Below are 26,482 nucleotides of genomic sequence, written 5' to 3'. Positions count from 1 at the left end.
CTGTATGAGATGCTTATATTAATACAAAGGTGTCAAATCCACAACTGGAGCAAAATAAACCCAGAACAAGCAGAAAGAAAAAAATAATAAAGAGCAGAAATTAATGAAATTGAAAATCAAGAAATAGAAAGCAATGAAACCAAAAACTGGTTATCTGATAATTGCAAAACTGCCAAAGAACAAAATAGAAGGCACAAATCAGATACATACCAGGACACAGAAAACATACATCAGGAATGAAAGCAGGGATATCACTACAGATGTCTCAGGCATTAAAAGTAAATAAGGCAATAATACTATGAGTGACTCTATGCACACAAATTTGACAACTTACATGTAATGGAGAATTACTCAAAAACCAGACTATCAAAACTCACCCCAAATGAAATGGACAGCCTGAGGAGATCTGTGATTATTAATAAATTTAATTCATAATTTAAACCTTCTGTAAAAGAAATATTGAAGGCCAGATGTTTTCCTAGCTAATTCTTCCAAAGTTTAAAGGAATAATATCGGTTCTATATAATCTCTTACAGAAAACATAAATCAAATTAAATTAGAAAATTAATCAAGTTAATGAGCCTTGGGGTGCCTGTATGGCTCAGTCGATTGAGCATCCAACTCTTGATTTCGGCTGGGGACATGATCTCAGGGTTATGAGATTGAGCCTGCTTAAGATTCTCCCTCTCCCTCTGCCTCTCCCCTATCCTGGTAAAAAAAAAAAAAAAAATGAGGCTAGTACTTTCCTGATACCAAACAAAGACAGTGTAAGAAGACTTCTAGATCGGGGCACCGGGGTGGCTCAGTCAGTTAAGCGTCCGACTCCTTATTTCGGCTCAGGTCATAATCACAGGGTTGCGAGATGGAGCCCCGTGTCAGGCTCATGCTGGGCGTGGGGACTGCTTAAGATTCTCTCTTCCTCTCCCTCTGCCCCTCCCCACTCCTTTCTCCCTCTCTAAAGAAAAGAAAAAAAAAATAAAGAAAGAAAAAAGATGACTTATAGATCAATATCCTTCATGAAAAGTCCTAAGGACACAAAAGTCCTTAACAAAACATCTTTAAATCAAATTCAACAATATGTAAAAAGGAAAAAAAGATCGTAAACAAGTGGAGTTGATCCTTGGAATGTAAAGCTTATTCAATAGTTAAAAAGCAATGTGATTCCACATATCAAGAGATATCTATATTATTACGCCAACAGACACAGAAAAGATTTCTGCCAAAATTCAACATCATTCATGACAAAAACTCAGCAAACTAGGAACAGAAGGGAACTTGCTCAACCTGATAAAATCTATCTTAAAAAAACATGAAATTAGTATCATATTAAGTGAAAGACTGAATGTTTTACCCCTAAAACCAGGAACAGGTATTCTATTATACTAGAGTTTCTACCCAGTGCAATAAGGCAAGAAAAATAGAAATAAAAAAGACAAGTAGGAAAAGAAGAAATAAAACCATCTCCATTCAGTAATATAATTTTAGCCATAGCAATTCCCAAGTTATCTATAATACTACTATTAGAACTAATACCTGAATTTAGGAAAGTCACAATATACAAGGTCAATATACAAAAATCTACCATTTCTATGGTAAAGAACTGAAAATTGAAATAAAAAAATTACTTCTATTTACATTAAACCAAAATCCAAGAAATGAAAAACAATCAAAACTAAAAAAAAAAATCAAAATCCAAAATTCTAAAAAAAAAGAGAAATGTCTGGGTACAAATCTAACAAAACAGATAAACTCTCTATATAAAACAAAAAAAAACAATGAAAGAAATCAAAGCTGACTTATATAAATTGAGAGGCATATTCTGTTAATGAATTTAAAGACGCAGTATTTTTGAAATGTCAATTCTCTTCCAAATTCAACTACAGATCAGTGCCCTCCCCCAATTCCCAGCAGAATTTTTTGCAGAAATAGAAAAGCTGCTTCTAAAATTTATACCATAAGGTAATAGAACTAAAACAGCCAAACACTTTTAAAAATAAAGCTGGGAGATACCATATTACTTCAAGGCTTAGTACAAAGCTATAGTAATCAAGGGAATGTGGTATTGGCAAAGGGACAAACACTGATCAAAGAAACGAAAGAGTCCAGAAATAGACCCACATATATGTTCAAAGGCATTTTTGACAAACGTACCAAAGCAATTCAACAAAGAAAGGATAGTCTTTTCAACAAATGGTACTAGAACACCCATCCATATACATTAAAATTAACTTCATTCATACCTCACACCATATACAAAAATTCTCAAAACAGTCTGTAGACCTAAATGTTAAACTTAAAACATTCTCCAAATAAACAGAAAATCTTTGTAACCTTGGGTTGGGCAAAGATTTCTTAAATATGATACTGCAGAAATGACCATAAAAAAACTGACAAATTTGACTTCAAGAGAAGAACTTCTGCTCTTTACAAAACGATTAACAAAATAAAAAGAGAAGCTATGAACTGGGAGAAAATATTTGCAATAATTCAGGTAAAATACTGAGCATAGTGTGTAACTCATAGAGAGCATTTATAAATTGTTAGCTACTTCTTAAACAATAGCGACAGTAAAAATAATGATCATGTGAAGATCTAGGGTTTTTTACGGACTTCATTAACTCAGAATTGTACATACCTGCCTAAAAAGCAAATTCCATTTTTTTCAATATTCATTTGTTTCATCATTCACATGCCTCCTTAAGTACTTATATACATAAATACATAAAGAACTATCAAAAATCAATAAACCAGACAACATTTTGTTTATGGGCAAAATAATAGACAACAAAGAAGATACACAAATAGTAAATAAGTACATGCAAATATGCTCAAAATCACTAGTCATTAGGCAAATGCAAATTAAAACCACAGTGAGATACCATTACATATCTCTGTGAAGGGCTTTTGAAAAACACAATACCAGGCACAGGCAAGGATGCAAAACAGCTGTGACTTCCATTAATCACTGGTAGGAATACAAAATCAGACAGCCACTTTGGAAAACAGTTCGGCAATTTCTTAAGTTAAATATATACTTACCATAAAACCCAGAAATCCTACACCAAGGCACTTACCCAAGAGAAATGAAAACATGTACACATGAAAATCTGTGCATAAATGTTTATAGAAAGCTTTATTCATAAATGCCCCAAACTGGAAAGTGACACAAATATCCTTCGACTGGTAAATGGATAAACAAACTATGATACATGCATACAATGGAATACTACTCAGCAATAAGCAGGAATAAATTAGTGATATGAGGACAGCATGAATGAATTTGAAATTAATTATGGTAAGTGAAAAAAGCCAGACTCAAAGGACTATATATGATTCCATTTATATGACAGTCTTGAAAAGGCAAAACTACAGAGACATAAAAAAAGATCAATGGTTGCGAGGAGCTAGCAGTGGGTGTAAGGATTGACTGTAAAAGTTAAAAAAAAGCGGGGGGGTGGAATTTTGGGGATGACTGTAATACCTGTGCAATTGTACAGATTTGTCAAGCTCACAGACTATACAACAAAAAAGGCTGAATTTTAGTGCATGTAAGTTATACCTCAAAAGAGCTGTACTAGATTGAATAGTGTCCTCCTAGAAATTCATGCCAATCCAAAACTTGGGAATGTGACTTCATTTGGAAATAGGGTTTTTGCAAATGCAATCAAGTTGAGGTCATAATGGATTAGCATCAAGCTTAAATCCAATATGACTGGTGTCTTTATAAGAAGAGAAAAATTTGGACACACACACACACACACACACACAGGTCATGTGAAGGTTATGTGAAGATGGGAGGCAGAGACAGCAATGATGCACCTATAAGGCAAAGAATGCCAGTGATTGCCAGCAACCACCAGAAGCTAAAGAAGCAAGGAAGATTCCTCTCCTAGATCCTCCAGAGAGCACATGGCCCTGACAACACCTTGACTTCAGATTTCTAGCCTTCAAAACTTTGAGAGAACAAATTTCTGTGTTATATGCCACCTAACTTGTTGTACTTTATTATGGCAGCCCTATAAAATTAGTAAAAGACCTGACTAAAAAATTTTTTAAAGCAAACAAAAGGAGAGTGTAACACCAGATAAATCTCACAAACAAAAGAAAAAGAAAATTGACATATCAATATTACTATAACACAAGAGGCAAGGAAGAATTAAAGATAAAAAGTATTAATGAGGATAAAAAAAGACTTTGGTGATCAAAGAAACACTCCACCAAGATGATATGCCAATCACAAACATTTATATACCTAATAAAATAGTCTGAAAATACTAAAACAAAAACTGACAGCATTAAAAGCTGAAAAATCTATAATTATAGCAGGAAATTAACACTACTCTCAAACTCACAGATCAAAGATAAAAATTTAGTAAGGATGAATAAGATATAAATAATACAATTAAAAAGATTAATATAATAGATATACTGCTACCTAAAATATAAAGAATATATGTTCTTTTCAAACAAACATAGAATGGTCACAAAAATTGAACATACTCTAAGCCAGGAATAATTAATTATGTCCACGGGACAAATCCAGCCAGATGTCTATTTTTATTATAGTCCATGAACTAAGAATGGCTTTTACATTTTTAAATGATTCCACTTTAAATGATTTTATAAATATCAACATAAGAGCTGCAATTTTGTTTCTTGCCCCAAAAAGCGAGAATATTTACTATGTGGCCTTCTAAGGAAAAGTCTTCCAACTCCTGCTTTAGGACACAAAAGCAAATATTGACACATTCCAAAGAACTTATATCATATAGATGTTCTTTATTGTTAATGTACTAAGACTAGAAATCAATAAAAAATGAAAGCCCACACATAAACCAGTATTTTTGAAAATTGAAAAAATATTATTCTAAATAAGTTTATAGTAAAGGCCAAGACAATGGAGAGTCATTAATGTTTAAGTTATTTGCTATGCCTCAAAGAAAAAAAAAATTCCACTTTTTATTAACGTCCAGCAGTCTAGACTTAGGCAATCAAGAGGGAAAAATTTATTTCCATCAGAGTACAAGAGCCTAAAGATCATGAATAAAATCTCCAACTGAATCAATTAATAAAACCATCTCCCCTCCAAATAACTCTGAGACTAACCAATGGTAATACTCCCTATTAAACCTTGATTCAAATGAAAAGTGACTAAGGCTAAGTTAGGAAAAGCTTCTTTAAGCAATAGAGGGGGAAGAAAAACATAAAATGGACAGAAAACCTTCTCTTTTTAAAAAAAACACTGAATAACAATCATGCATGCAATGTTCATGCTTCATATTACATATACTAAGAAGCTAACATTTATTGGACAATGCTGGCACTGTTCTAAGCATTTTGCATAAACATATTTAACGAATGCACAGATGCAGAAATACATAATAACTACAACACACCAATGCATGAAAAATAAGCAATTCATAGTTAACTGATTGTCCAAGTATGCTGGGCTGCTTTACTAAGTGTCTCAGTTTCTATGGGTTCTAGTTAGGATCTTTAAACTCTAAATACAATTAACCTTAATTAACTCTTGTGCCATTTACATTTTATTTAAGATTCAAAAAGATAGATAAACTTTCCTTTATTCTAAGAGCATTAGGAGACTACTGTCAGCAAGTCATCTTTCACTTTTCTCTTTTGACATAGCATCAAGGTAAACTTTCGTTCTAACATTATAACTCTTCCACATATTAACTTATTGGAAAACCCTATAACAAACTCCATCTTACCCAAGTGGTTCTTCCATGAGTTTGCAAAAACTGGGATCTTCCTATGAGTTCCAGAGCAGCTGCAATGGACATGGATACTTGAAATGACTAACAAAAAAGTTTTGGCAGCGTTGACCAATCTCTGCTGACAAGCATCATCAGTGATGTCAACAAAGCTGCCTTGTTTTTCAGATATGCTACAACACAATCACAAGAGGCATCCTAGGAAAGGGAGTAGAGGAAGAGGAGAGATTGATTTTTTTCATTTTCTTTTTGAAAAGTCGCTTCTTTAAAAACAAAAGGATATGGATGAACAATCACATAGACTCTACAATGTGCACCGAGAATAATTTTTTTTTTTTTTTTTTAAGATTTTATTTATTTATTCATGAGAGACAGAGAGAGAGGCAGAGGGAGAAGCAGGCTCCCAAAGAGCAGGGAGCCCGATGCGGGACTCGATCCCAGGACGCTGGGATCATGACCTGAGCCGAAGGCAGACGCTTAACCATCTGAGCCACCCAGGCGCCCGAGAATAATTTTTGAGTAATGCTGTAATTCACCTATGGGATTTAACATCTAATCACTGAAGCTATACTTGAGAGGATTTCTAGAACACAAACTTATAAAGCTTGATTTTCAATAACAGCTTCAGAGATGAGGTGCTCCTAAAAAATGGTTGGGATAAAGATATTTTTAAAACAGAAAAATCTGGCATTTCAATTGACTAGAACATTGTTATATATGGACAGGTCTGTAATATTCTAAGCAAATAGTACTTACAAATTTCCTCTGTTTCAACTTTTATATTGAGCCTAATTATATATATCTGAGACAGGATATCCTTTTCTACAGGTTTCTTCTGTTACTTGAAAATATTAGCTGTAAATTTCTTCTAATTTTTTAATTAAAAAAATAAACTCTTCAAACCACCTGTTTACTATAGTATGAACTAAATAATTGCTTCTATACTACTGAGTTTTTCCTCAACATTTCCTTTAAAATCCTTCTGTGTCCAATTGTTTTTTAGTAGATACCTCAGCGCATATGTCTGCATTTTCTATTCTTTTCCACTGCTTTATGTTTCTATTTGTGTCAGTATTATATCCTGCTCTAAAGAGTTCCCTCCCACCCCCCTTTCTCTTTCAGTCTTTCTCAAAGAACACAAAGAGTAAGCTCTTTGGTGTTAACAGTTTTGGAGTCACTTTCATGAATACCACAAAGGTGTTTTGATTTTGACTGAAATGGTATTACATCTATAAAAATAATACTGGGAAGAACTGTAAGTTCCCATCATACACTCAGTTTGTATCTTATCTTTTTGCCCTTTATAAAGTATCATTTTTTAAAAAGATTTTATTTATTTATTTGATAGAGACACAGCGAGAGAGGGAACCCAAGCTGGGGAAGTGGGAGAGGGAGAAGCAGGCTTCCCGCCAAGCAGGGAGCCCAATGTAGGGCTCAATCCCAGGACCCTGGGATCATGACCTGAGCCAAAGGCAGACGCTTAACGACTGAGCCACCCATGTGCCCCTATCATATCATTTTTATAATTACTTAATGCTTATATGTTCTCCTAGAGTATAAGGTAGTTGTCTTGGTTACAACATTAATATCCATGGAATAAGTTAATTTTCACAACATTTAGCCTTCCTATAGAACGTATTTTCTTCAAATCTTTTATACAAAATTTTGCAGGAGTCTTTATAAAACGTCACAAACATCTTTCAGTGTATTTACTGATGATTTAATGTTTCATTGATGCAGTGATCATTCCATTATTTTCAATTTAAATCTATGATTTATTATCTTGGAGTTTTGAGTATAGTATTGTTTATGTACTAAAACAGGTTTATTTTGGGGGGAACCATAACCCACAATAAGAAATAATTTATAATCCAACCAAGCATACATACTCATGAATATCTGTGCAGGTATGTGTGTGTGGGCATATATCTAAGTAAGGATGGATGGGTAGATAGTGGACATACAGATACAGATATCACATTAAAAACAAGTTCCACAAGGAAATATTTGTCTTTGCTACATGTGATGCCCCCTGATAGTGCCTATCCTATTCTACTTTATTAGGGAAAAATTCTAGTTATGATGGTCAAAGTTTATTTCAAAACCCACTAACCAGTTGTAACGTGTAGTTTTAAGAACAATTCACTATATATAAGACAAGAATGGTGTCTTTTTTATCTTCATTATTACCACAATCTTAGTACTCAACAAGTGCTTAAAAAATACACTGAATGATGGAATGACACTAATTAAATGAATACTAAAGTAAATGGAATTAGCTTTCTGAGTAGCTACATAAAATTTTAAGCAATGCAAGCAGTTAAAAACCCCTGACCTTCCCATTTTTACTGTTACTGTTACCATTATTGTTATAATAACCTAACATTTATTAATTGCTTTCTATGCAGCAGACATTATGCTTAGCATGTTATCTGAATTTCCTCATGCATTCTTTAAAACAGTCCTGAGATAGGAGCTATTATAATTTCTGTATTTTTTATAGGGAATTTGCCCAAGACCACAAAACAAACAAGTAGAAGAAAGTAGAAGAAGTGGTCGAAATTCTAATTTTTTGAAATTACATTCATTCTTATTAGTTTTCATCATTAATATCTAGAAATTAAGCATTATCTCAATTACCCCACAACTAAAAACCACTCAAATGTCTATCAGCAGGTATATGAATAAAAATAAAATTGTGGTATATATACACATACACACACACCCCCCCCAAAATGCTATTCAGTAATAAAAAAGAACGAACTACTGATACTCTCAAAATAGATGAATATCAAAACCATTATGGTGAGAGAAAGAACCCAGAAACAAAAAGAGTACACACTGGATGATCTCATTTAGATGAATTTCTAGAGAAGACAAAGCTTTAGTAACAGCAAGCAGAGCAATGGCTGCCTGGGACAGGTTTGAGAGAGGACTGACCCCAAAGGGACATGAGAGGATTTCAGCAGTTACAGAAATATTTTTTATCTTGATTGTGGTGGTGGTGGTTATACAACTGTAGACATATTCATCAAAACATAAACTGTATACATAAAATGGGTATACTTTATTTGAATGTATTACCTTAATGAAGTCGATACATTTTTTTTCTAACTTGTTTCTTCTTCCTCTTCACTATCTTTTCCCTTCCTGAACAAGCCATTAGGTGAGACAGAGCAAGTGAAGTCTCTACCCAAAAAAAGCCCAAGTAGAGAACAGGTCCCTGCAGGGGGGCAGCTTACCAGGCATGTCAGAGTCTACAAGACTGAGAAGGACATCCATAGAGGGAGTAGGGGAACAATGTGATATCAGAGTCAGCCTGAGTAGAATGAGAAGGGCACATGCACTAATGGGCAGCCTGGTATGGACTGTCAGAGTCCAAGCTGACTGAGGTGGGAATCCACACATGAGATGGTCCGGAGAGGGCTACCAGAGCACAAGCAGCATGAGGAGGGCACCTATACAGGAAAAGAACTAGTGCCAGGTGTCAGAAACAATTATGGCAAGAAGTGTGTCCATGTGCAGGCATCAACTGACATGTGGTATCAAGCCCAAGCAGAGTAAGGAGGCATCCATATGGGGAGGGAGACTGGTGTGGGATGTCAGAATCCAGGGGGCTGGTTGACAAGGAGTTGGAGCCCAAGTAGGATGAGGAAGGTGTACACAGAGGATGATAAGAAGCTATGCATGGCGATCTCACTAAGATACAGAATCTTTTTTTTTTTAAGATTTTATTTATTTATTTGAGAGAGAGAGAATGAGAGACAGAGAGTGTGAGAGGGAGGAGGGTCAGAGGGAGAAACAGACTCCCTGCCGAGCAGGGAGCCCGATGCGGGACTCGATCCCGGGACTCCAGGATCATGACCTGAGCCGAAGGCAGTCGCTTAACCAACTGAGCCACCCACCCTGCCTCTCTTAATGGGGTGAGGAGAGCAACTACACAGGACAGGTGGTAACAGCAGTGGCAGGAAATTGGTTGCACTCTGGATGATTGATTAAATGAATAAATATACTAAGGAAAACAGAGACCAATTTTCTCACTGTTGGAAGAGAGAATTATAAACACAGAAAAAGAAATGCTGTATTTAGACTGGAACTAAACTTATGAGAACAAACCCACAGTTTTCGATACATAGAGGCAGATACAGAAATATAATCATAAATATGCATATAAATACCCACAAATACACACATTCACACTCACACACCTTGAGAGGGCTTAAGGGCACTGACAACCCAACAGCAGTAAGCACACCTAGCCCCCAGATCTTGGCTTCTAGATACCATTCTCCACTAGAAGTAACCTGGGTTCCTTGAAAAAATGACTGTTTCCAGATAGGATTAGGGAAAATACTAAATAAGAATGGGATTATCCTGCATTGCCAAAAAAGTACTCAAAGAAAGATGGGTACAAGAAGTCAAAAGTACACAGAAGCCAACCTGAAAGAGTTCTCAAATGCCAAATCTTGGACAATGTGAGCATCAAAGTAAATTATATTCACAGATTATAAATGATTATATAAAATAAGGAACCATGAGTACATGGCATAATTACATAAATAAATCAGTGAATAAAGTGGAAATCTAACAAGGAATAGGATATTTATATAGTTTCAAAATTCCTCCCCATAAAATACTAATTACAAAGGGGGAAAGAGTAATGTTACAGTAGAGAAGGCTAACAGACCATACCTTTATCAAGTGATCAGAGGTAATATCACTAATGAGACAAATCAAAGTCATGAGCCATCTGACAATGAGAACAATACAGCACTGTTTCTGTGACATTTCTGCTGAGGATATGTAACCTGAATCCAATCATATGGCTACAAAGACAAACCCAAACTAAGAGGCATTCTGCAGAATAACTGGCCTATAATATTAAAAAGTCTCAAGGTCATCAAAGGCAAGAGAAAACTGAGGAAGTATTGCAGTTTGAAGAAAACTAGACACATGACAGTTAAAAACAGTCTGTGATTCTGAACTGGATCTTTTTGCTATAAAGGACATTACTAGCACAAATGGCAAGCCCTAAACAGGCTCTGAAGATTACAAGGTAATAATGCATCAGTGCTGACTCCCTGAATTTGATGACTGAATTGTTACAGAGGAGAAAATCTTTATTTGTAGGAAATATATACTTAATATTTGGCAGTGATGCACTTCAGCAGGCAACTTACTCTCATATGATTCAGGGGAAAAAAATATGAAACTTGAAGTACTTAAAATGTTTTTGTAAGAATGAGAATGTTTTTTAAAAAACTTTCATATTGGGAGCCTGGGTGGCTCAGTTGGTTAAGCGACTGCCTTCGGCTCAGGTCATGATCCCGGAGTCCCGGGATCGAGTCCCACATCGGGCTCCCGGCTCAGCGGGGAGCCTGCTTCTCCCTCTGACCCTATCCCCTCTCATGCTGTTTCTCTCTCTCTCTCTCTCAAATAAATAAATAAATAAAATCTTAAAAAAAAAAAAAACACCTTTCATATTAAAAAATAAAATAAAAAACAAATTTCCTTCATCTCATAAAGGGTATCCACAAAAAAGATATAGTAGATATCATGTTTAACAGTCAAACATTGAAAACACTCCTGTTAAGTTCAGGAGCAAGAAAGGAACAAAATCAATATTAACCTGGAATTGCTAGCTAGTCCATAAGGCAAGGAAAAATACAAACACTGAAAAGGAAAAAGAACTGTCATTATTGCAAATTATATAATAATCTAAATTAAAAAATTCCAAATAAATCTATGGATAAATTAATAAATAAGTAATAATTGTATCTAGGTTGCTGGATACAAACTCAATATATCAAGAGTCTATTGCACTTCTGTAAACCAGCAACGATCCGTTAGAAAATGATAGCACTTAAAATAGCAACAAAAACTTTAAGTACTAGAAATAAATCTAAAAAAATGATACAAGTCTTGTAAATAAAAAAGTATAAAACTTCATTGGAAAAAAAAAAACCTCTTAAAACTGAATCAGTGACCTATATATATATATCATGGTTTTGGATACTAAGTCTAAATATTGTAAGATGTGGAGCGCCTGGGTGGCTCAGTCATTAAGTGTCTGCCTTCGGCTCAGGTCATGATCCCAGGATCCTGGGATCAAGCCCCATGTCAGGCTCCTTGCTCAGCGGGGAGCCTGCTTCTCCCTCTGCCTGCCACTCCCCCTGCTTGTGCTTGTGCTCGCTCTTTCTCTCTCTCTGTGTCAAATACATAAAATCTTTTTTAAATAAGTAAATAAATATTGTAAAATGTTAATTCTTTCTGAAATTGATCTATTAGTTGTTATTCCCATTAAAATCCCAAAAGAATTTTTCATAGGACTCAACACAATGATTCTAACATTTTATGAAAAAGCAAAAGACTAAGAATAGTTAAGATATTTTAGCAGAAAAGCAAGATAGGGAACCATGAGGATGTATTATCAAGCTTTATTATAAATGTTAGACTGTGTTACTTGACACTGGGATAATGTCACATATATGGACAGGTACTGCATATCTGAGGAAAAAGAGTGGATTCTTAATACTTTTAGAACTGAACCCACTGATTATTCATATAGAAAAAAATGAAAGTGGATCTCTATCTCACACTTACACACACTGAAATCAATTCCAAGGTATTTGTAATTTAATTGTGAAGGTCAAAACTCTTAATTTTTTAGAAAAGAAAGGGAGATTATATCTATAACCTCAGGGCAAGGAGAGATTTCTTAAACAAAGATTTCTGAGAGGGAAAAAACCACACACACAAAAAAAGGTCTGATAAATTCAACTACATTAGAATTGAGAATATTTGTTCATGAAAAGATACCACAGAATGAAAAAGGAGGCTACAGAAGGGAAGAAGGTACCTGCAACACATAACTTATATCTAGAATATACAAAAAAACTCTAAAACACACACACAGAGAAAAGACATGACCAAGCAACAAACATTCCATAAAGATACAAAGAAGCTCAATTTTATTATGAGTCAAGGAAATGCAGAATAAAGCCACAATTAAGTATCATTATATTCCCATCACATGACAAAAATTAAGAAGTTGGGTAAGAGGAAGTGTTGCACAGATGTAGAACAATGGAAAACAGCATAAACTACTTAAGGGGAGTGAAACAGATTGAACAATTTTGGAAAATAGTATGGTATTTCTAGAGTACAATAATTCTATGTCCCACGATTCAGAAATTCTACTCCTAATGAATCCAGAAGAATTTTCATACATGTGTACCAGGAAAATGTTCATATTATTTGTCATAGCAGGAAAAAACCCCAAACTGGAAAGAAACAAAGTGTACATTAAGAGTAAAATGGGCAAAGAAATTATTGTTTGTTCATAAAATACAGAAATGAAAATTTATGAAACAGAACATAAATGTGAATGAACCTTAAAATGCTCAAATTGCCTTAAGATCACAGAGAAACACAGTATAATTTCATCTATATAAACTTCTAAAAGAGTCAAAACGAGTATCACAGGATTACAAATACAGATGGTTAAAAATTAACAGAAAAACAAGGGAAATGCTAGATTCTGGAAGAGAAGTCACTGCAATCAGGAAGGAGTACAGAGGAGCTTCTTAATGCCTTTCTTAGCCTGGGTGGGGAGTACAAACCTGTTTCACATTATTCATTTAATTGTACCCTTATGTTGTGTATGTGCTTTCCATGTATATTTCATAAACTTTTCCCCCCTAGAATGATGAAAGAAGTCCAGAGATAAAGAAGCATGATGTCCTTGGCTTTTCTGTGGTTCTCTGCCACCAAGAGGCATTATTTCAGCATCTCCTTAACTCAGTACACTCACCCAGGATGCTGCTGCTTTAAATATTCCATCCATTACACACACACACACACACACACACACTCCCTCACTCACTTACACAGAGAGCAAGAGCCAAGGTAGGGGCAGACAGAAGCATTAGAAGAGGGAAAAATTAGGGGCGCCTGGGTGGCTCAGTCGTTATACGTCTGCCTTCGGCTCGGGTCATGATCCCAGGGTCCTGGGATCGAGCCCCACTTCGGGCTCCCTGCTCCACGGGGTGCCTGCTTCTCCCTCTCCCACTCCCCCTGCTTGTGTTCCCTCTCTCGCTGTGACTTTCTCTGTCAAAATAAAATAAAATCTTTTAAAAAAAAAAAAAAAGAGGGAAAAATTAATGGTTTTATTCTCATTATTGGAGGTGAGAGGAAATAATGAAATAAAACATTTGTATATTATACTTGACAGTTCATAAAACACTATTATACACTTTATTTTTATCCCCTAAACAGGTAGATAGGGTATGAATCATCAGGATCAAATATTTTACAATCCCAAAGAAAATGTCAGAAAGAGGTATCATCATGCTCTTCTCATTATTCCATCTTAGAGTTTTCATTTCCTACCATAGGGTCAAAACAGATGCTGACAATGATAATATGATAAAAGCAAACAGGGAAAATAATGAAAAAAAAATGGGAGACAAGAAAATGGATGGGCATAACCACTTTGGAAAACTGTTTTGCATTATATACTAAAGCTGAATATCTACATACTTTATGATTCAGCTACTCCACTCATATAGACCCAACAAAAATGTACACATATGTTCACCAAAAGACACATATTAGAATATTGTAGCAGCATTATTCATAGTAATCCCAAACTGGAAAACTGCTAAATGCTTATCAACTGTAGAACAAATAAACTATGTATATTCACATTATGTAATATTCTTATCTACAGCAACGTGAATGAATGCAGAAAATGGATGACTTACAAACAAAATGTTGAGCAAAAGAAGCCAGATACAAAAAGAGTATATACAATTTCACTTATATAAAGTTAAAACACAGGCAAACGAATCTATGTTTTCAAAAAGTGGTAGTCACCATTAGAAATGAGGGGTAGTGGGGCGCCTGAGTGGCTCAGTCATTAAGCGTCTGCCTTCGGCTCAGGTCATGATCCCAGGAGCCTGGGATCGAGCCCCGCGTCGGACTCCCTGCTTGGCAGGAAGCCTGCTTCTCCCTCTCCCACTCCCCCTGCTTGCGTTCCCTCTCTCGCTGTCTCTCTCTGTCAAATAAATAAATAAAATCTTTAAAAAAAAAAAAGAAATGAGGGGTACTGATGCTTCTGTATGGTGGTTCTGGTAAAGTTCTGTTTCTTACTGGGTGCTGTCTACATGTGTATTTTCAGTTTGTGAAGACGGAGACAGACATTTATTAACTATAACTTCTCAGGTGTTTGAAATAGGGTATATGGAATTAAAGCAAGGAGACAAGACACCACTGAAAGATTTTTTTTTTTTTTTTGGTATGTCCCCATGTTCCAGATCAGGATCAAAATTCTTATTTAAATATCTCTAAATTAGGCAACACAATATGAGAAGTACTAAACTAAAAAATTTCAAAAGCCCTGAGTTTAAAATGCATTCTGCATCAGAATGCAACTGTGTGGCCTTGAGAAAAACAATTAAATCTGGGAATCTCAATTCTCTGCCATTAAAATAAGATTACTGAAATCCTCTCTGTCCCACAGTGTCATTGTAATAAAGAAAACAGGGTACATGAAAGTGCTGTTTAAACTGTGAAATAACCTTGAACTACATATAAAACAAAAAATAGATCAAAGGCCAAATGGTTTACAATTTTAAATTTTATCTGTGTGCAATGAGAACTCTGTTCAAGTGAATGCTTAAATATAGAGGCCTATTTAATAAAGACTCCATAGCTGTGGGTTTGGCTGAGGGGATGCAGGGTGATGGTGAGGAGTTGGGAGCTGTCTTCACATTCTCCTCTCCCTGTTGTCCCCAGTGAATCTCCTAAAAATGCCACTGTGTGCAACAGGCCTTGGAGTCATGAAGATTGAGGGAGAAAAAAAAGGTATCCTGGTTTTATCACTAACTAGCTATCTTTTTTTTTCTTTTCTTTTTAAGATTAGAGAAGCAGACTCCTCACTGAGCTCGGAGCCCTATTCAGCTCAATCTCATGACCCTGAGATCATGACCTGAGCTGAAATCAAGAGTCCGATTCTTAACCAACTGAGCCACCCAGTTGCGCCACTAATTAGCTTTCTGAGCCTCAACTTCTTCAGCTGTGAGTTGAAGCAACTATCACCTACTTTTCAAGGACGAGAGATAATGAACATTAGAAAACCTAGAAAAATGCCCAGTACGCAATATAGACAACTATATAAAAGTTTTACATACACAACTCTGTAGGACATATGCATGAAAGAGAACACAATTTTAACTATTTTCAAAGCAATTAAATTTAACAAATATAAGCTAAAATTTGGATGTCTGCAACAACCTCTTAAATATTATGATTTAAGTCATTCCCTCTGCTATTCATTTTCCACAAATCCCTTCAAATAATATTTTTAAAATATCAATCTGGCCATGTCACTCATCTGGCTTACTACTGCCTAAAGAGTAATGCTCAAGCTCCTTCTGTGGCACATAGGCCCTTTACAACCTGCCCCAAACCTAATGATCACTACTGCCTCTTCTCTAGCATCCTACCTTTTAACCATATCCCATACGAAAAATACGGACATGTACTTTTTCAATAACGTTTATTCCCCCCAAAATAGTAAATACATATTATAGAAAATTAGAAATTAGAAAATGTAGATTTAAAAAAAAAAGGCATCACATTCTCACCATCCGGGTATCATCACTATTAACATCTTAGTGCATTTCCTTCTGGAGATACACATATATAGATATATGACTATAATGCACATACTGTTTTATAACCCATCTTTAGTCAATAATCTTTATCTTTCCATTTCAGTAAATTTCTACCTCATCTAAACATAAGCCACATTCAAATCTCCCCCAATTGGCCAAAAATGTCTTCTACAGCTGATCTGTCAACCAATATCCAATTCAGAATCTCACATTACATCCAGTTGTCCGTTAAATTTCTTTTAATGTAGCGCTTTCACCTCCCCGCATCAACTTTTTAGGACAATAACAAGCTAAAGGGATATTACTGCTTTTCCTACAGAGTTTTCAACCATATGAATTTGTCTGGTTTCTTCCTCTCTTTTTCTTCTATCACCTGTTTAACCTATAAAAAGAAAGTTGTAAGCAATGGCTTGAGGAATTAAAATTAAATGGTTTTGCTAGAATATATTATGCACAATTACGTGTATCGTATGAGCAGATACATATTATCTGGATAACTCAACTCATTAGTAATGGGAAAACCATCTCTGGATTAGGGTGATAACAGTTTGATCTCTTGGCGCGCCTGGGTGGCTCAGTTAAGCATCTGCCTTCAGCTCAGGTCATGATCCTGGGGTCCTGGGATCCAGTCCCCACGTGGGGCTCCCTGCTCAGCGGGGAGTCTGCTTCTCCCTCCCACTGCTCGTGCGCTCTCATTCACTCGCTCTCTCTCTCTCCCTCTCAAATAAATAAAAATCTTTAAAAACAAACCAACCAACCAACCAAACAAAAAACCAGTTTGATCTCTCCAGTGAACAAGAATGTTTTTCTCTTGCAACCATAAATAATTTATATGGAGTTACTTTGGCACAACAAGAACTGACTAGGAACCCACTGCCCATTCACCTAACAGTTATAGCAACAATTAAAAATCCTGGCATAAAGCAGAAATTTCTTTAGGCTTTGTAAAATAATGTTTTTCTAATTTTATCAGACTTTCTACATTTATTTGCTGGCATTCTTCAGCAAAATTCAATCCTATTTCATTAAGGATTTAGTTACTGAAATACAGACACCACTACAAATGCAATATAAATGCTTAATTCTTCTTATTAATAAACATTTTAAAAGTAAGAAGTTGTATTAAAAGTTATCTCAAAATGTATCAAGTGAGCACTGCTTTTTCTGGCTTTTTCTTTATTGATTATCTTACGTACTCATGGGTTTTCCCAAAGTCATTATGACAAATGCAGCTCATGCTCTCAAGAACCTCTAACTATGTTCATGCTGATTCCACTGATCTCCCTAAATTCTTCACCTGATAAACTCAACTTACAGTTTCACATCTTCTCCATAATGCCATAGAATGAATTTCTTCATCTCCAATCCCAAAGCAATTTTTCTATTTCGTATACTACATAAAGATACCTCTAGTGTAATATTTGGTTGTGTATCTTTTTCATTTCCTGGACTTCTCTTTCAGAAGTAAGGATAGTATCTTTCACCAGTGTTACTTACAGTTTGATTTGCAGATCACTTCTGGCACAAACTATTTTCTGTGACACAATAAAAAGCTTGCACCAGACTATAAATCAACTAGTTACTAAACACAGTTTAGTTTTGGCTCAGTTTTTTTATTTGATAGCAAGAATTTCTGGAAGAAGGATGAAATGTGTTTATTTTGATTCTGGCAAGAGCTACTTTAACTCTCCCTGGACTAATAACAAATACTTGTACAAGCTACTTTGAATAGCATTGTCCAGTCATCAATTTACCCTTAACTGCCAGGAACACAAAAGGAATATAAACAATTGTTTGTAGAGAAAGAAGGCAGTGTGCAGGAGTAAGGACTATGGGTGTGTCAAAATATCCCTTCTAAGGTAAAGGATAGGTCATTGCACCTGGATCCTGCTATAACCAAAAAAGATGTACAGTACGTAGTGGGCATCTTTGGAGGCAACATACTCCTTATTTGGGTGTGCTATTCTGGTCCACTTACCACGTGACCCAAATAGCTGCTAGTTTTCAGTAGGGCCCAGAAGGTTCTGCAACAGGTCCAGGCTGCTGTGCAAGCTGCTCTGCTCTGTGGGACCCAGCAGGTCCCATGGTGTGGAAGTGTCAATGACAGATAGGGATACTGTTTGAGACTAGAGCCCTTTGTAGGTGAATCTCAGTGCAGGCCCTTACGATTTTGGAGCAAAACCCTGCCATTCTTTGTAGATAACTACTGTCCTTTTGAAATACAGCTTTTGGCCTGCTACTGTGTCTTAGTAGTGACTGAATGCTTAATCTTGGGCCACCAAGTTACCATGCTACCTGAGCTGCCCATCGTGAACAGGGTATTATCTGACACACAAAATCATAAAGTTGGAGGTGCACAGAAACATTCCATCATCAAATGGAAGTGGTATAAATGTGAATGGGCCTAAACAGGCCCTAAGGATACAAATAGGTCACATGAAGAAGTGGCTCAAGTGCCCGTGGTCCCCACTCCTCCTACACTGCCTTCTCTCTCCCAAACCACACTATGGCCTCATGGGGAGTTCCCTAGAATCAGCTGACAGAGGAAGAGAAAACTCAGATCTGGTTTACAGATGGTTCCATATGATATGCAGAAAACATCTGAAAGCAGACAGCTGCAGCACTACAGCTCCTTTCTGGTACATCCTGGAAGGATAGCAGGGAAGGGAAATCCTTCCAGGGGACAGAACTTCAAGCACTGCATGGGTTGTTCACTTTACTTAGAAGGAAAAATGTCCAGACACACAATTATATAGAAATACATGGGCCAATGGTCAGGGACTTAGAAGAAACATGACTGAAAAACTGGTAACAAGGAAATCTGGGGAAGAGTTATGTGGATAGACCTCTGTGAATGGGCAAAAAATATGAAGATGTGTGTCTCATGCGAATGCTCACCCAAGGGTGACCTCAGCAAAAGAGAATTTAAAAAATTAAGTGGATAGTCTGATCCATTCCTGGATACCAGTCAGTCTCTTTCCCCAGCCACCTCTGGCATCCCCCAACAGGTTCATGAACAAAATGGCAATGATGGCAGAGATGGAGGTTACGCATAGACTTAGCAACACGGCCACCTTGGTTACGGTTACTGCTTTGTGCCTAACTTGCCAGCAGCAGAGATCAACACTGAGCCCCTGATATGGTACCACTCCTTGGATGATCAGCCAGCTACCTGGTGGCAGGCTGATTATACTAAACCACTTCCATCATGGAAAGGACAATGTTTTGTCCTTATTGGAATAGACACTTACTCTGGATATGGGTTTGCTTCTCTGCTCACAATACCTCTACCAAAACAACCTCCATGGGGCAGAAGAGGGAGAAGCAGACTCCCCAGTGAAGAAGGAGCCTGACACAGGGCTCAATCCCAGGACCCTGGAATCATGACCTGAGCTGAAGGCAGACGCTTAACCGACTAAGCCACCCAGGTGCCCAATTTAATTCAATCTTATAAGGGAAATAGCCTAACTAAACTGCTAAAAATAATCAAGGAAAAGATTTCTGTCTAAATTTAAGGAACATTGCCTTGAGGTAAACCATCTGGAAAAGAGAGGAGCAAAGTAAAAGAACATAAGAGATAATGCAACTACCTCTTTCTTTGTGGACATTCTTCTTTCTGAGCTAGTACTCAGTCAAAATCTTTCTTTCAGGGCTTCATATTTTACTGAAATCAGGGTGACTCCTCCCTATAATAATCAATCTTTTATGAGTAGACCCAAGCAGATACTGGTTACCAGAGCTTATTTAAGTTCTTATGTTTGAGGGCGCCTGGGTGGCTCAGATGGTTAAGCATCTGCCTTCAGCAAACAACAAGAATGTGCAAAGAATAATCAAATTTTGAGCTGTGACACACTGAAATTTCAAAGAAGCATTCACACAGCTAAAGTAATTTTAAAAATATTTTCTCTATATTTTATTTATTTATTTATTTATTTTTTAAAGATTTTATTTATTTATTCATAAGAGACAGAGAGAGAGAGAGAGAGAGGCAGAGGGAGAAGCAGGCTCCCCGCTGAGCAGGGAGCCCGATGCGGGACTCGATCCCAGGAGTCTGGGATCATGACCTGAGCCGAAGGCAGATGCTTAACCATCTGAGCCACCCAGGAGCCCTTTCTCTATATTTTAAAAAGAAGAGAACTTTTTTTTTAAGGGGGGGGGGCGCAGGGCGGAAGGGGGAGAGGGGGACGGAGAATCTTAAGCAGGTTCCACACCTAGTGCAGAGCCCAAGGCAGGGATCGATCTCACCACCCTGAGATCATGACTTGAGCCAAAATCAAGAGCAGATGCTTAACCGACTGAGCCACCCAGGTGCCCCAAAAGAAGAGGACTTTTGATTAGAAATACTTTTATCTTTTCTTTTAAACCTATATTAAAATGATAGAGAAGAAATTTTTTTAAAAATATTTATTTATTTGACAGAGAGACAGCGAGAGAGGGAACACGAGCAGGGGGAGTGGGAGAGGGAGAAGCAGGCTTCCTGCTGAGCAGGGAGCCCGATGTGGGGCTTGATCCCAGGACCCTGGGATCCTGATCTGAGCCGAAGGCAGACACTTAACGACTGAGACACCCAGGCTCCCCGACAGAGAAGAAATTTTTAAAAACATACAAACCATAATGATAAAGAGCATTACAAAGGGGGCAGAAACTTTAATAAGTGAGTTAGCAGGACTGGAAAAAGACCTGAAGTATGTATAGATGGGGAACATGGACAAAAAGAGAACCAATTTGCTCCCCACAACCCCAAAGAGGGTCAAAATGCTAGATACAGAAAAAAGTAAGAATATGACCCATCAGGGTTAAAGATGATGGGAATTAACTGGAAGTCTGCATAAGGCAAGAACAGACTTCCAGTCTTCTACCTCTATTCCAAGCAAAAAAATCAGAGGTTGCTTCTCAGGAGAAAATAGAACAACCTAAGAAAGAAAAATCTTCCACTCAATAGATATTGAGGGTCCTCCACTATCCATCTAGTACTATAAAATCAAGCCAGCCAGTTGACCAGCCCAGCCCACGTACAAAGAGTCCTGAATCAACTTTTTAATTCCTCACTCTTAAATATTAATAAACAACAAATAATCATTAGATATTTGAAGAAAGATTCCAAAAGAAAGAAACCAAAATAAACACAAAGAACAAAATGACTATTTGGAAAGAGAGAGATAATACAATGAACCTAAGAAATCTTAACAAAACCTAACAGGAACACTCTACTTAATATAGTTACTGATAAAACAAAAATTGAATGATATGAATAAGGAGTGGTATATAATAAAGAGTTCTTGGAACTGAGGATACAATTGCCAAGATAAGTAATTCAACAGAAATGGAGAGCTGAAATATGATGTTGAGTAAATATACCAGAAAAGATAATCAAATCCAAAGGAAAATATGAAAGGAAAAGATAAAAGATTGAAAATCAATTCAGAAGTTCCAGTTTGTAATTACCAAGAATTCCAGAAAGATGCAGAGAAAGTGAGGTAAAAAAAAAAAAAAAAGAAAATTTCACACAATATGAATCTCCAGAGTCTACTAAATTACCCATACATTAAGTGGGAAACATACAAATAACTACAGCAAAACTCAAATCCCAGGACATCTCTGTGAAACTATATAATGCCAGAAATAAAAGATTAAAATGCCAGAAAGAAAATTACAAATCTCTCAGAAAAATAAAAACTGGCAATATAAAATGTAAAATGGATCAGAATGTAGAATCTTCTCAGTGGCTAACCTGAATCCTAGAAAAGCAATGCATTCAGACTTCTAAAGGAAAACTCATTTCTTCCATCCCTGCCAAATCATTAATATCAAATATTAAGAGTAGATAAAAGAAATTTTCAGTAATGCAGTAACTAAAAAAAATTTACCATCCATTTGCTCTCTCTTAGAAAGTAAATTAAATATATACTCTAGCAAAATGAGGGAATAAACTAAAAAAAAAAAAAAAAAGATACACAAGAAATAGTATACCCAATCCCAGAATATGACAAAAGGAAAGCCCTGAATGATAGCTTTAGAGAAATCTTCAGATGGTAATCTGTTCAGACTAAAAAGGTTAACTGAAGTGGAGAAGGACAGAAATACTGCATTTTCATTAAGTCTCTGAATACTATGTGAATTTTTTAAAACTATGTATATGTATCACACTGAGCTTCTTTAAATTTAGTAATATTAAACTGGAAAAAATAGAGGTAGTTATATGAAATCTCAGACTCATTCAGCTTTTAACTTCTATTAGCATTTTGGGAAATTTCAAAGATGCCCTAAAAAGATTCTGCAATTTTTCTTCCCATAATTTTGTTTTCACTGCATAAACAAAAAGTAAAGTTAACTTGACCAGTGTTTACTCTAACATTTCAGAGGTCATAATGACAGAAAAGAACCATTAAGAGAATCACAGTTTTTCTTAATGTGTCTAAAAATGTTTTCTACTTTTATGGTGCTTTATCATTGGTTATCATTTCATGTATTCTCTCCTGGATTATACTATTTCTCCCATTATTAGAGATTAGGCCTGGTCTGGTTAGCTGGTATTTATCATGCTTCATGTTTCAGAGCAATAAACCCAGACAAGAAAGAGGGTATGTGGTATAGGTAGTACAAGGGCTGATTCAAAGTATATATCGAACATATTCTAGCTCCTCCCCACCACTTACCTTCTCTTTCCTTTGACTCTGAAGCTTCTGATAAGAAAATCTCCCCAGACTAGTGAGCAGAAAAATACTATAAACCAGAGTATATCTCCTAGTTACAGTTAAAATTCTAAGCTCTATGTTTGGATATTTCAATCATGAAATCTCTTTCTCCCTCTAGACAAGTCCCAGGATCTCAGATCTGAAAAAGATCTTCCACTTTCTTGCTCCCGGCCATAGCACAGAGTTTATTTTCAAAAAGTAATCCAACATCCACAAGAATGGAGAAGAGTAGTCCAAAGAATCCACCATCAAGTACTTACATAACAATTTTCATGACTTTAACAGAATATTTATACTAATCGTCATTACTATTACTAACAAAGGAGCCATATTTCACTTCAACTAGCCTTTACTGAGCATATATCAAGAGTTTGCTTTTGATGGGCACCAGGAATTCTAAGAATTGGTCCCTGTTCATAAGAAGCTGTAACATACAATCCTGAGGAAGGTAATCCAGAAAATAAGTTCAGCAGAGAAGCTAGATTGTTCATTCTCAACCATAATTTTAAGCAAACCATGGCTAGTCTACAAAAAATAAACATAGCTTTAAAACTAACCAAAAGATATCCATAATTTAAAATTAGTATTTTATTCCTTAGTTTTCTGCTATTTATCTGACGTTGTCTGTAAGTTCGAACAAAAAAAAGTACTATTGAATGAGAAGCCAGGTTCTAACATCAGCTCACCCTGTGTGTTTGGACTTTGGACGAATCACATCACTGCTATGAGTCTAGATTTTCTCAAATAAAAAATGAAAGGACTGAGGAAGACTAAACTTGAAGGTTTCAAACAGAAGTTAAATTATATGACTATGAGATTATGTAAGTAAAAACTGCTGTTTATTTCCTACTTAGCTGAAATTATAGTAGCAGCCACTGCTGACTAAATGCCCGAATACCATACTTCAGGTATTAGATCTCTAAATTTACAACTACTATTTCTAATTCTGTCAACAACCTTAAATGTAGGTACTACAAAAATAAGGAAACAGGAGAAAAACTGGCTTACCAAATACCACACAGCTCATAAATGTTGGGGACTGTACTGAAATATCACACAAAATCCCATGTTTTCTTCTCCAGCAAAAGTTTGTTATGTATTATTTACAAGCATTATTTCTACAGAAATTTGAATAGACGTTAGAAACCCAATTAACTTAAAAAAAAGTAAAGTTAATCCATTTTGCAATTCAAAATTTCAGAGCTAAAAATGTTCACATATACTCACCTGATGCAACAGACGTTTCAGTTTGAGTAACTGAGTTTTTACAGCAGTACAATCTTGGACCATGTGCCGGAGTGTCATCTCATCCAGTATCACTGTATTTTCGGGTACATCTACAAACATCTTCTGAGCCTGGAAAAAGGGGGTCCCTCCATAGCTTTCAAAATGACCCAAAGGAGATTCTCTATAGGGAGAGCCTCTGGAAGGGCAGGGGAAGAAGTTGGAGGAAAAGATATATAATTTCAGAAAGAAATAGGGTAACGAAATTATTGCAGTGATTATTACAAATCAATTATCATTATCACATAGCCTTTGACTTTTGCTTACCTCAGACACTGAATTTGTTTCCACCAAAATTTCCAATCAGTTCTAGTTCTCATTAATATAATTATCTTCTTACTCCTCCCCCTTTTTGTGCATTTTACACATTGGTGAATAAACCTTATTCCTTACGAAATGGAGAGAAACAAAAAACTCTAGGAAAAGGCCTTGCCTGAAAAAAATTATACTTATTTTCCTTGCCTGAACAGATTGTCTGCGCTTTAGCTTTTGACTTTAATTGGCCTCTTGAACTTCACATCTTTTTTTAGCCCCATAACTATGCTACCTATGTTAATTCCCAGTTTGGTCACATACCCCTAGATTCCGGTCTCTTGTAAGTCCCAGAAAACAGTTAAGACAGACGAACTGTTACTTCTTATTTTGTTTTTACATTATTGATAAATCTTCTTTTCCAATAAAGGTTAAACTTGGTTTTATAAAAGTCTTATACATACCACGTATTTCCTAATATTAAACTATATTTTTAAAAAATCGACTCTAAGGGGTGCCTGGGTGGCTCATTCGTTAAGTGTCTTCCTTCAGCTCAGGCCATGATCCCAGGGTCCAGGGTCCCTGCTCGGCGGGAAGCCTGCTTCTCCCTCTCCCACTCTCCCTACTTGTGTTCCCCCTCTATCGCTGTGTCTCCCTCTGTCAAGTAAATAAATAAAATCTTTAAAAAAAAAAATTGACTCTAAGAAAATTTAAACTTCCCTTTAGTTTCATACAACATACATGCTGAAAAAAAAATAAACAACTAGGGCTGATGTGTTTCATGGATGTGAAAAACACAATGTTTTAATCAGAAGTCATTAGCTACAACAATTTTGAAATTACTTCATTCACATAATACATAATTCCAGTTGGTTCTTAAGACATGAACTTTTTATATATGTCAATAATATATGCATATATATGTATATTTAAATATAAAAATAAAAAACATATAAAATATATAAAATAACACACTGAAAGAGTATTCTCTCCAATATAATGGCTATGTTAACATATCAGGATTAAAGTTAAATTCAAGATGCATTATATTTGCAAAAGCCACAACACATTAATTTTTAACCAGACTGAAAAAGTAGAAACATGGTTTTCACTAAATTCTCTACTTTTTAAACAAATATTCCCAAATCCCCAAACTCTTAAATATTCAATATAAGCTTGGTTTTTACAAGATTATATTTCTCTGAAACTATTTTTCATATTTGATTTCAGGTCTGATTTTTGTTTTAACCAAGGAAAAAAATATAAGAACTTTTAAATTTTGATCTATAGTTAAGACCTAATGTGTTTATATATAATTCTGCTTTATTTTTATCGGTTCAAATTATAGTTGAATTATTAAATTTCAAATACTGGTCAATTAATATGATTTAACCATTCATTACTGAATAGATGGACAATCTATACATGAAATAATAAAAAATATATAGTAATAGTAAGTTAGCAAAGCAGTAAAACAAAAATATAGAATCATCTGGCCTATGAAGAATGAGATAGCAATGTTTTCAAAGAAAAAAGTTGACATACTTTGGAAGATTTTCTTGGGCAGAAAAGAACCTGGGTGAACTATAAAGTATGAAGTTTGAATTTGACTGGAATGAAAAGTGAAGGCTTTCTGGAGAATGAAAATGAAAAGCAATGGCACAAAGTGCAAGGCATGTTTTCAGGGACCGGGACACTCTTAAATATGGCTTATGAGGCCAAAGATAGCCTGAATCCAATTTATTCTTTAACTTCATCCCTTAACACATCTGCCTCCCACAGACTGATTTCTTAATCCACAGTCAAATTACCTGAGATCGCCTGAAGCACGCTACAATCT

The 26,482-nt window shown here is 35.8% G+C and overlaps 1 protein-coding gene across 5 annotated transcripts in view; it reads right to left on the bottom strand.

Moving 5' to 3' along the window:
- The window catches only part of CCSER2 (coiled-coil serine rich protein 2), a 154,696-nt gene that overhangs the window by 60,971 nt on the left and 67,243 nt on the right, over positions 1-26,482 (bottom strand). For all 5 annotated transcript variants that reach the window (XM_021699581.1, XM_021699584.2, XM_044916512.1 and 2 more), the window contains one exon: positions 24,334-24,529. In XM_021699581.1, the coding sequence (XP_021555256.1) occupies positions 24,334-24,529 (196 nt within the window). The remainder of the gene's footprint in view (positions 1-24,333; positions 24,530-26,482) is intronic.

Source organism: Neomonachus schauinslandi, chromosome 6, assembly GCF_002201575.2.
Source record: "Neomonachus schauinslandi chromosome 6, ASM220157v2, whole genome shotgun sequence".
Lineage (NCBI taxonomy): Eukaryota > Metazoa > Chordata > Mammalia > Carnivora > Phocidae > Neomonachus > Neomonachus schauinslandi.
This window is presented reverse-complemented; position numbering and strand designations above follow the sequence as displayed.